Source organism: Elephas maximus, chromosome 5, assembly GCF_024166365.1.
Source record: "Elephas maximus indicus isolate mEleMax1 chromosome 5, mEleMax1 primary haplotype, whole genome shotgun sequence".
Classification (NCBI taxonomy): Eukaryota; Metazoa; Chordata; class Mammalia; order Proboscidea; family Elephantidae; genus Elephas; species Elephas maximus.
In genome coordinates, this window is record NC_064823.1 from 78,860,712 (window position 1) to 78,873,283 (window position 12,572).

At 41.4% G+C, this 12,572-nt stretch overlaps 1 protein-coding gene and 1 long non-coding RNA gene across 5 annotated transcripts in view; one reads left to right on the forward strand and one right to left on the reverse strand.

Annotated features, from left to right (window-relative positions):
- The window catches only part of FRAS1 (Fraser extracellular matrix complex subunit 1), a 532,476-nt gene that overhangs the window by 288,443 nt on the left and 231,461 nt on the right, over nucleotides 1-12,572 (reverse strand). For all 4 annotated transcript variants that reach the window (XM_049885934.1, XM_049885933.1, XM_049885936.1 and 1 more), the window contains exon 14: nucleotides 11,802-11,936. In XM_049885934.1, the coding sequence (XP_049741891.1) occupies nucleotides 11,802-11,936 (135 nt within the window). The remainder of the gene's footprint in view (nucleotides 1-11,801; nucleotides 11,937-12,572) is intronic.
- The window catches only part of LOC126077038 (uncharacterized), a 124,706-nt gene that overhangs the window by 71,344 nt on the left and 40,790 nt on the right, over nucleotides 1-12,572 (forward strand). The window lies entirely within an intron of this gene.

The following is a 12,572-nucleotide window of genomic DNA, read 5'->3' on the forward strand; positions in this document are numbered from 1 at the left end:
CCCAGATGTGTCTCGGAAGAAAGGCCTGGCTATCTACTTCAGAAAATCAGTCAGTGAAAACATTATGGAGCACAGTTCTACCTTGACACACATGGGGTCACCATGAGTCATAACTGAGTCAGCAGCAACTGGTTTTTTATACAGAAACAGCCCAAAATTCAGGCATAAGCAGGTGTATCACACACGTCGAATTTCTTCATTTTGTTTCTAATCCACTTTGCGGCAACTGCCGGCTTTCATTCTCATCTCATAAAAGACTATAAAGTACTTGCCAACTTTTTAAAGTATTGTCTGGAGACAGTGTAAGAAGCTCTTGTTGATGAAAAATGTTTCTATCCTAAACTCAACTTCACTGTTCTTTGGTTTCCTAATTTGTAAAGTGGGAATAATAATATTCGTTGTACCTAATTCATGTGCTACGGTGAGATGATAAATTTGCAAAAGCAAAAAATGTTGCATGTGGTCATATGAGCTGCATACCCTAGGAGGTCTAGAAAATCTTGTTTTTACTGGAGTCAAATGCAAAGTAATTATAAAGGAAGCAAATTGAAGTGTACCATGAGATAGATGGGGAAGGATGGGAAAGGCTATGGGAAAAGTGGGTTTACTTTCAAAGGCAGGAAAGGGAAATAATAGTGCCTTCAGGGATTATGAGAGCAGTTATATAAAACCAGCTCCAGCCCTTCCTGGAGGCCTCATACTCCAAAGCTATTTTCTTGCAGTCTCTACAAAACAACAACAAAAGCTGTCCAGAAAGCGACTGGAAATAGCTTGAAGAAGCTCACAGAGAAGCACAGATGCCTGGCAGACCACACACCCACTCCCTTACCATAGCCTCAGATGAGGCCAAGGCTGCTTGGCCTTGTGCAAGAAATGCAAGCGCCAGATAAAGTTAAAAGAAGTTCATCTGAGCAAGCTCTACTTTTTATCCTTTGACTCCATTCTTCTTTTGTCTTGGACCAGGCTGGATCTCTGCCCTCAAGCTGCTTGACTCTGCGAACTGAAGCCTTCACACCCTGAAATGAGAACATCTGAGCTCCAGATATTCTTGTACTTGGGGGAATTCATAAGAGAAAAGATACAAATACAAACTTCAGCCTTACGGATAGTTGAAGATATGCAAATTCAACAAGAGAGCAGAAATGGGACTTAATGGATTAGATGTACACATAGCAACATGTATGTATTTTAGAAATGGTGCTTAGTAAGAAAAAAATAAGCGATATTTATGGATATTTAAAATGCATGCACACAAAACAATAAGAGTACATACATTGAAAAATACACACCTTAAATTATTAGATTAGTTAAGGCAAGGAACTAGAGAGAAAGGGAGTGAGAACAGGACATGGGAACAATATGGATGGATGGCTGCACAGATGGGTGGATGGATAGATATATAAAGCAAGGCAATACCCTGGCCCAGGCCGAAGATGAAAATGGTCCATGCATTTCTGAATAAGTTTCAAAAAACAAGTAGAGAAAAAAAAAATCAAACAAGATTCCATTTTACATCAATACAACTAACAGATTTAAGAAGAATCATAATACCCAGTATTGGCAATGGTGGTAGGAAGTAGGTACTCTCATACATTTCTGGTAGGAAACACATTTTTTTAAGAGAGTGATATTTTAACATGTGCTCAAAAATTTCAAAATATACATATATATACTTGGACCCAGAAATCACATGCCTATGAATTTACCCTAATCAAATATATTTCCCCAATTTCTATTAAAAATGTTTTGTTGTTGCTGGTTGCCAACGAGTCAATTCTGACTCACAGAGACCCTATATGTGCCAGAGTAGGACTGTGCTCCACAGGCCTTACAAGGAGGTGACCTTTTAGAAGCAGATTGCCAGGCCTTACCTCCTAGCCTCTAGGTGAGTTCGAACCACCAAACTTTCAGCTAGAGAGTCAAGTGCTTAACCATTTGTGCTGCCCAGGGCTTCCTTCGTTAAAAATGTTTACATCCTGGCTACTTATTGTAATGGAAACATAAGGAACAAACATTGAATAATTGAGGATTGATTAAATGAGTTATCGCATAACCACACATAGAAAGTTATATAACAGCTTAAAAATGATATTATAGGAGAATTAGAGGAGAGCAATTAAATTGTATATAGAGTGCAATTTCAGTTTTGAAAAATAAACGTATGTATGTATGTCTGCACATACAACACGCACATACACACACAGAGATGTTGATAAATTATGAAAACATATAACCAAAATACTAAAAGGAGTGATTTGGGTGGGTCTGAGTTAGGAATTTTAGCTGATTTTGATTGTGCCTTATATTTTTGTGATTTTAACAAAATATTTTTTGGAATAAAGGTAAATAAGTTTGGTAATTAGGAGAAAAATTACTAAAGGAGGAAAAAGTGTGTAGTCCTTTTCCTTGAGGGACATGTGGGTAAGTGGCTAGTTAATCTATTAACCACATCTGTAATACATCGGTCTCGGGTACCACAGCTGAACTTTTAGCAGGGACTTTTGTAGGCACAATGCCTGAACCAAAAGAATGACTTCTAGGCTGACAGAGACTTTAGGCAGTCCTGGTGAGGAGTTATTTTACAAGCTGGTTAGGTGTTCATTGGTTCTTCAGTCAAAAGATGAAGGCAGGCGTTCACTTTTCCTGGATATACGTTATACCCTGGCTTTTTCTTACCAAGTTCGTATTTGCTCATTTAAAAAATCAGGAACCAGACATAGCCTTTTTTCTCAGCGATTAAGCTCATCAGGCAGATTCATAAGTCATCCATTCTCTCCTATCCCTCTACCTATACTCCTAAACCTACAACACAAATACAACGCACACCCCCAGCATTTTCAAATGCAGTGGCCATGTAGGCCTGTCTTGAAGAATCAAATGGAATTCTTAGCTTGCCTTTGTCCACTGTGACCACTGGCAACCTACAGCTGTTAGGACTTCCTGGATTCCCCACCACCACCACAACCAGTTGCTGTCACATCAGTTCTGACTCATGGCGCCCCCATGTGTGTCAGAGCAGAACTGCGCTCCATAGGGTTTTTGATGGCTGATATTTCAGAAGTAGATCATCAGGCCTTTCTTTCAAGGAGCTTCTGGGTGGACTCAAACTTCCAACCTTTGGTTAGTAGTCGAGCACGTTAACCATTTGCACCACCCAGTGACTCTGGATTTTTCCTCAAAACCAAAAACCAAACCTGCTTCCGTCCAGTCAGTTACAACTCATAGCGACCCTACAGGACAGAGGAGAACTACGCCACAGGGTTTCCAAGGAGCAGCTGGTAGATTCGAACTGCTGACCTTTTGGTTAGCAGCCAAGCACTTAACCACTGTGCCACCAGGACTACCCAATTTTTCCCCAGGCCCTGTTAATTAAATGGTTATGGATTTCTCCAGTGATGCCTTGGGTTTATTTGTCTGTAGAAACTAAGGGGCCCAAGGAGGGACCACCAACCAAAACTATGCTTCTGATGGGGAGAGTCCTCAGACTTCCTGGCTGCACTTGCACAGCCCGCTCTGATCTTGGCAGCGATAATAGGGAGGGGCTATGAGCTCTGTGGGCAGCACAGAAAGGGAGGGAAGGCAGAAAAAGGTAGTGCTAAGGTAGGGAATGGAGAAGAGAAAGAATGTATGCCATACAGGCCAGCTAAAATAACTGAGAACCCTAGAAGCTGGGCAGAAAGCCAAAAGACTTGTCACTAGTTTGTAATCCACAGCTAAAATATTTTGGGGTTCAGATTTTCAGAAAGAATGGGATCTGTGTGGAAGATAAACTCCCATGCACTTGCGGCAGGCTTTCTTGGCTGGTATGTGATACTTTTGTCCTGTCATTTTTCTTTGACGTAGACATCAAGGGTCTATCAGCAGCACAGACAAATGCCAAACACAGCCAGGCTCTTGCTAAAGCAAAGGACCTAGGCAAAACAGCCACCAGCTGCTTTTTCCTTCTTCTCTCCATTTGTCCTTTACCTGCACATCCAAAGAGAGAGGACTTGGAATACCAGTCACCTGCTTCACTGGGTCTGGTTTGCATAACAGACTTATGTTCTGGGAAGACAATCTTGTCCTCCCTTCTGAATGGCTTAAAGAATTCCAGGGACACTACTCAAGTTCTAATGGCTTTTTTTTTTTAAGTTCCTTTCCACTGCTGATAAGGCACTTCACTATCTTGAAGAGGAGAGAAATGAAGAAAAGAGAGGAGTGGGAAAAATGAAGATTCTATAATTTTCCTTGGAGCTCTGGGGCACAGCGGTTAAACAACTGGTTGCTAACCAAAAGGTCGGCAGCTCTAATCCACCAGCAGCTCCTTGGAAACCCTATGGGGCAGTTCTACTCTGTCCTATAGGGTTACTATGAGTTGGAATTGACTTGGCAGCAATGGATTTTTCATATATATATATATATATATATAATTTTCCTAGGGCAACACCTAGCCAGGAATTGCTGACAGGGGGTAAATAAAAAAAAAAAAAAAAAAAAGCAGAAGGTAAATGAAAAACAGGTCACCTACAAGCCCAAGTTGAGGCATGCCTGAACATTCCTGTCCTTTCTCCTCCATGCAATGGCTTACCACAGTTTTTCAATGAAAAAGAATTCCAGAGGGCCCCATGTGTGCTCAGAATTGTGGGGAATTCAGAAATATAAGATATGTCCCTGTCTCAAGAGTCACTCACGTTCCATAATATCACCCTTTAAGATTCTTTTTATAGCACTAATAGTAATAAATTTATAGAGTGGTAACCATCTGATTTTTTTTTTTAACCATCTGAAATTACCTCTTTGTGTACTAATTTACTGTACCCATTCTTCCATTGAGAAAGTTCCTTAACCACAGGGAAGTTGTCTGTCTGCCTCATTGCTGTATCCTAGAGCCTGAAAACAAGGCCTGGTACATAGAAAATGTTAAAAAAAATATTTGTTTCATGAGCAAAGTGGAGGAGACAGGAATATCACTTGAAGCAGTAAGACAATCAGCAACTGAGAGATCTTAATTGCTGTAGAATGTCAGGGAAAGTTTCGAGGAGGAAGTGACTGGATTTGTGATTGGCCTTAAGTAGTCTATAGGATTTAGGGGGCACTGGCGGTTCAGTAATAGAAATTTCACCTTCCATGAAAGAGATATGGGTTCATTTCCCAGCCAATGCATCTCATGAGCAGCCACTTCCTCTGTCACTGGAGGCTTGTACGTTGCTGTAATGCTGAATAGGTTTTAAAAGCGCTTCCAGAGTAAGATGGGCTAGGAAGAAAGGCCTGGTGACCTACTTCCAAAAATCAGCCAGTGAAAATTCTATGGATTACACTGGTCTGATCTGCAACCAATCAAGGAGAAAGCAGCATTTTCTTCCATTGTGCATGACGTTGCCACGAGTCAGGGCCAACTTAACAGCAGCTAACAATACAACCAAGAGCACAATAAAATGAGTGCTGGCTGAGTGGTAGGAATGTGCTGGGCCTCAAACTATGTTATCCGGCAATGACATTGGGACCAACCATTCAAATCTGGGGTATGTTGGGTGGACCATCCGTTGCCGCCGAGTCGATTCCAACTCATAGCGACCCTACAGGACAGAGCAGAACTACCCCACAGGGTTTTCAAGGAGCACCTGGTAGACTTGAACTGCCACCCTTTTGGTTAGCAGCTGTAGCTCTTAACCACTATGACACCAGGGTTTCCAAAGTGGATACCAACTTGACAATAATTATCCCAACAGAACAAGGAGTCCTCTTGAGGATTTTAGAATTGTAGCTGCGTAAGTGCCTTTGCCAAGAGGTCTGCCCAGGGCAGGGCCAGGCTGGGAGGAGCCACGTGCTGTAAACATGATGCCAAGACGCATTAAGTCCTCCCTGCTTTGGACGTGGCTCCAAAGGGTCAGTACCTCATTTCCACAAATGATTGGGCTGCTCTAGTCAACCATAGCATCAACAAATAATTAACTTTAAATGTTCCTTTGTTCGAACCACAGTTTTTAAATCTCAGCCAGGTCAGCATCTTATATGTAAATTTTACAGGTTTGCTTATCATAAGCTTTCCCCTTAAATGTACCACAATACTGACGAAGAAATAAATAGAGATCCCCCATTATTTAATCTAAGAGCACTTAAAGGAATGAAAATGATTTTAATGTGGTAAGAAGACAATCAACTGTTCCCTATGTTATATTAATGGCACAAAAAAAAATCTTTGTTTCTTAATGCAAGACAATTGCTTTTCAACCCCCCAAAAAAACCTAGTGCCATCGAGTCGAGTCCGACTCATAGCGACCCTATAGGACAGAGTAGAGCTGCCCCATAGAGTTTCCAAAGAGCACCTGGTGGATTTGAACTGCTGACCCTTTGGTTAGCAGCCATAGCACTTAACCACTACGCCACCAGGGTTTCCTTTTCAACCCCATGGCTTGAAAAATAAAGTAATGGTTTCAACAAAAACAAGAGCTACCGTTTATTGCACACATACTATGTGCCGGACGTAATATATTGACACCTTTCAAACATCATTTCTAACCCTCATAATGATGCTTTAAAGTAGATAATAATATTCCCGTTGTATAGTTGAAATAACTGAGGCTCAAAGAGATTAAATTATTTGCCCAAATCCATATAGCAGTAATACAGCTGAGATTCAAAACAGTGCCAGCTCATTCAGATCTGAAAACTGCTTAATTGCCTAATTCTTTAAATTTCAACATCTAACACCATAGGGCATTCAGATATAGAATAAACCACATAGGTTTTTGTTTTTGTGATTTTTTTACAACTTTTTAAGCAACAGCTAACTCTGCCTTGACTACAAGCTCAATACAGGCAAAGACAGAGTCTTATTTATCTTCATATCCTCAGAACCTAGAGCAGTGGTCAGAAGAGAATGAACAGGGAGAGTGGAAGAAGGGAAGCAGGGAAGAAGGACAATGGAAAGCAGAAATCCAAGTCTTTCAACATATGGAGGGCTAACTAGGTAGCTAACTAAATGTTGTTGTCAGGTGCCGTCAAGTAGGTTCCAACTCATAGCAACCTTACGCACAACAGAAAACACTGCCCAGTCCTGTGCCATCCTCACAATTGTTATGCTTGAGTCCATTGTTGCAGTGACTGTGTCACTCCATCTCACGGATCTTCTTTTTTGCTGGCCCTCTACAGCTAACTAATGGCATATATGAATTTGCTCATTTAATCCTTACTACAACGCTATGAGGTAGATATTAGTGTACATGTTTTACCCATAAGGCAAGTGAAGCACAGAGTTAAGTAATATGTTGCAGCTTGTAAGTGACAGCACCAAGATTAGAATCTAGGTGGTTTGACCCTAGAGACTAAGCTCCTAACCACTGTACCATGCTCCCTCTACCTGTGGGCCTGAAGAAGGCAGGCAGCATTTGCTATGGGGTACACAAGGCTCCATCCTCAGATCTTTGTAAATAATGTAATTTGTAAGTAGAGAAACCAAACACTGATAAAAAATGAGTTAAATTCCATTTATTCTCTACTCAAAGGCTACAGTCTTATGAGCTATTCATTTTAAACTAATCTTGTATGGTGTGTGTTTGGTTGTTTTAACTTTTCTACGGGCTCTTTTTAAATCTAGGATTTGTGTGCACATTTCAATGATCCTACTAGGGTAGAACAGAGGTTGACCATAAAGAGGACAAGACAGATAAAGAATGTTCTCAAGATATGGTGCGCTTACACTTGATCCAGGCTTAGAGTTAATACCAAGGTTTCTAAGTAGAAGTAATGGAAGTACAGCTCTAGTAGAGGGAAGGCAATAAATCCAGAGCAAGAAGTACCCCAAAAGTCATATAGGAAGGCTTCCATCTGGTATGGTTGAGGACATCTATACATGAGTGAAGTCCATGGCCATAAGGCTGGGGCTGATTAAGAGATGTATTACGGCAGGAAAAGGTGGTAAGAACCAAAGTAGAAACCAATCCTAGGACCTGAGGTCCATGGGTTCAAGAAGAGGGCAGTAGGGTGGGCAACAGGGAATTTGAGACTAGATCTACCTGGGAGCAAAGGAAGCCTGGGGGTAAAGCAGATTGTCTATGGGCCAGACCTAAGATGTGAGGTTTGGGGGGAAAAAGGGTGATTTCTTCCTGGCTCTACATGTTATGGGTAAGGGGCTGCTTATGTATTCCTGTCTCTTATTTCGATTAGTATAAAAACTGAGATTGTGCTGAGCCACAAGAGAGAGTGATCAAAGCATCCAACTCCAAAGTTAGGGAAAGCAGGGGTAACAAAGCAGGGGCTGTGTTACGAGTTGAATGGCGTCCCCCAAAAATATGTGTTGTAAATCCTAACCTCTGCCTGTGGTTATAATCCCACTTGGGAATCGGTTATGTTTGTTATGTTAATGAGACAGGGTTAGGGCGTATCTTGAGCCAATCTCTTGAGATATAAAAGAGTTTAAACAAGCAAGTAGAGATGGGGGAAGAGAGATGCCAAGCCACATGATGATCGCCCAGGAGCTGAAGCTCGGAAGAGACAAGGACCTTCCTCCAGAGCCGAAAGACAGAGAAAGGCTTCCTCTAGAGCAGGAGCTCTGAATTCAGACTTCTAGCCTCCTACACTGGGAGAAAATAAATTTTTGTTACAGCAGCACTAGATAACTAAGGCTGGCATTGGCTGCATAATGTGATTTATAAACACAACATTATTTAGTTTAATCAAGTACAAGAATATGACAATAATATTAATAAACACACATATGTACATATGTGTGTATGCATATGTGTTCATGTATGTTTGTATACCATTAAACCCAAGGGGAAAAAAATAAAATGATAAGGGCCCCTAAGGATAAGGTTCTCTGGCAGGGCTGTGTGTGTCCTCTCATCCCACCCCAGTTCACCTGCACATACTCTTTTGTTGAAGTGCCATCTTTATGTGCTACTTGGCTCTGCCCTGTATTTTTCACTGTGTGCTTATTCAACAAAGTGTGCATGGATATTAATCAGGGGACTTCTGGTAGTTAGTTTCTTCATCACAGTGTTCACTTCTTTGGTTCTGAAAGGTCAATAAGGTAGCAAATTATCCCAGTCATAACATAAATGACCCTGCCAAGAGGAATCAATCCAGAAAAACCCATTGTCACCTCAACATGAAGGCATCTTTTTGAAAAGTTTACCACATACCGATGAGCTCTGGCTGACTGACCAACTTCCAAGGTCAGTTGTGAAAAGCCATCAAAAATAGCACAAGCACAAATACTGCAAAAAAAAAAAAAAAAAAAAAAAAAAAAAAATTCTAATGCTGAGAAAGCTTATTTGGAAAGATGATTTGGGCAGTCAGAGCCAAAATGGCATATGGAAATTGATCACAAGTTTAGTTTTAATTTTTAAGATCTCTCTCCTTTCTCTCCTATTGCCCCTTTTGCTCTCTTCTTTCTCCTTATTTTATGCATAAAAGTGCAACCAGGCTGAACTAAAGCAAATTGGTTTAATTCCCTGGAGAGAGCGTGAACAAATTTTCCCAACCACTTTCCACTAGAGCCATTTGTGAGAGAGTATGTGGATGGAATGTAGAAGGAATCAGCTACGTATACCAGTAATCAAATGAAACATTACCCATTTTAAAGTGCACAAAAACAACATTAACATCACCAATTAAAATACTGGGCATGGAATAAAGGAAAATGGCCAAAAAACAAGAAAGCAAGCAAATATGTATACAGTGTATATGTGTGTTTGTGTGTGTGTGTGTGTGTGTGTGTTATGCAGGGGGTGGAGGTGGTATGGAGGGAGAAGTACCATCTGCGGGGATCAATTCCCTTTAAAGGAAAATTCTGTCACAGGAGTGCTAGCAGGAGGTCTCTTTGACAGGACAGAAGTAAACAGCACATTCAATAATTTCATCAAATTGAAATTTCAGCAGTTTACTTAACTTGCCCAACCATTAGACACTCATAAAGGCATTTGTATGTGCCCACTTTGAACCTGTTTTAAAATAACAGGTAAATAGAACATGGTAACTAATGAATGTTAAGGGTTCTTTCCCTTTTTATCACTGAGACTTCTACAGGAACACTGGTCCTTCAAAAGTCACCAAGGGGTAGTATGTTCATTCATTCAACACACACTTGTTCAACAAATACTGAGCACTTTGGGTAGCCCTTGCTGCTAGGGATACAGAGATATAGTAGGCATTTTTACAGACCTCAAAGGGTCCCCAAGCCAAACCCAGAAGCTATTGCCTTCCATATTTTATAATCTAAGGGTGACTGTCCACTGGGCAAGTTCCATTATCCTCATATCTCAATGGCACAAACAGTACCAGGGATTCATTTAAGGATGACTGCCAGAATCCTGTAGTCTCTGCTCATGACCATGACCTGCAGTGTAGGGACCAGCAGCCATCTTCTACATAGCACATTCAAGTTGCCTTAAAGCTCATTCGGCCTGCACATTTAATTCATACCATGCACTTAACCTCTTTTACTATTTTCCCCCCAAATGACTGTTCTGAAAATCTAACCAAGGGCATGAAGGAAAGGACCATATAAGCCGACCCTCATATTTGTCCACCTGCTAATTCTCATCACAGCCCACCCTTCTCCCACTCACCTGCAGAGCTCAGCTGTCACAGCCCCCTGGTACGGCATCCAAAGCCCTCCCCTCTGGGCCATGTCTGCCGTTCAGATTTACCTGCTGCCACACTTCCTGCCATGGGTTCTGGGCACATCTGATTACCTGTCCTCTCCTAGGGACAAACTTAAGTTTCTGCCCCCATCTTCTCTTTCATCATTACCCCTTTCTCCCATTTCTCCATTAAAAAAATTGCTTTGCATTTACTTTTTCCACTTATACCGATGATTACAGTCACTGTTGAAAAAGAGTCAAGTATAAATAACAAGTTATATTATCCATTCCCACCCCAGGACCATTACAATAATAAAAATTTCAACTAGATCTTAATTAAACATGTATGTATGTGTACACACACACACACACACATAGTCCCTGGGTGGCAAACACAGTTTGTGCTCAACTACTAACCTAAAGGTTGGCGGTTCAAACCCACCCAGCAGTGCCATTAAGAAAGACCTGGCAATCTGTTTCCATAAAGATACGAAAAACCTAATCACACTGAGTGCCATCAAGTTGATTCCGACTTATAGTGACCCTACAGGACAGAGTAGAAATGCCCCACAGGGTTTCCAAGGAGCTGCTGGTGGATTCGAACTGCCGACCTTCTGGTTAGCAGCTGAGCTCTTGACCACCACAACCACCATAAGAGCCAAGAAAACCCTATTGAGCAGTTCTACTCTTAGCAAATGGGGTTGCCATAAGTTGGAATCGACTCAGTGGCCACAGGCTTGGCCACATATACATATATCTTAAAGTTAGAGTATATTTATGTGCCTATATTTTATTTGCCCAAATTCCTTTATTACGATGCCACTTCCCTGTTTCTTCCTCTCTCTTTAGTTGAAAATGAATTTTAAAACAGATGATTTTTCCCTTTGCTTGCATTTAAGCACTGTGTATTTGCACTACTAAGGAATCTAACTTACAACATAATGGCAACCCTAAACTAAAAGTATGGTATTAAAAAAATACCGTTGCAATGCCCAAGGCTCGTGTACAAGAACTTATAGAAATTATATCATATATGAGCTCACTGAAGCACTAATAAGGTCACAAAAGCAATATGCACCATCTCCCTCATCCCACTGTTGTTTTCATCCCATCAGGAGTCTTATTTGGAGTTCCTTCTTCTCCTTGAGAAGCATTTTACAGCTCCTGATGGCCCCAGATCACTCGAGGTGGTGGCTTTCTTGGTGGCTGCCCATCTGTGGCCTGGTTGGTGATTACCTGCACAGGAGTGGCGATCTTGGAAGAAGCCATCCACACAGGTGGGCACGCACTGCCCGTGCTGCATCAGCAGGGGCGGCCGGCAGGAGGAGCACTCCAACCCACTGGTGCATGCAGCGCACTGGGGCTGGCAGGCTGGCTCCGGGCAAGGTCAGGAGAAAGAAAAAGGGAACTCTGGTTAGCTCACAGACACCACCCCAGTGCCAGTTCTTACACAGCCCAATTCTGAGGCCCTAGGGTCACAGATAATAAGAAAGGCAGGAAAATAATTTTAACATCCATCACTTACATAGTGCATATTTCATACCAGGCGCTGTTCAAAGTGCTTTACATATATTAATGCATTTAATTCTTACAAAATCCCTAGGAGGCAGGCATTATTATTAATCCCAGTTTTAGAGATGAGGAACAAACTCAGTGAGTTTAAATATCTTGCCCAAAGTCAGGAGTCTAGTAAGTGGTGAAGCTGGCATTCAAAACCAGGCAATCTGGCTCAGGAGTCTGTGTTCCCAGTAACCTCCAGTTTTTCTCTGAACCAATCTTTTAAAAACAATATCCTTTGTCCCTTTTCCTCCACACTCTGTGGTAGAAACGTAAATAAATTTCAAAATGGCTGAAGATTATGAATCAGGGGAGGAAGTGGGGAGCAGTGAATAATTACCAAAATAATAAAAGCAGATAACCTTTATTGAGCCCTGCCTACATGCTAGACACCACTCTAAGTACTTTACAGATATTAACTCACTTAATTCATAAGAACCTTCTCAGGAA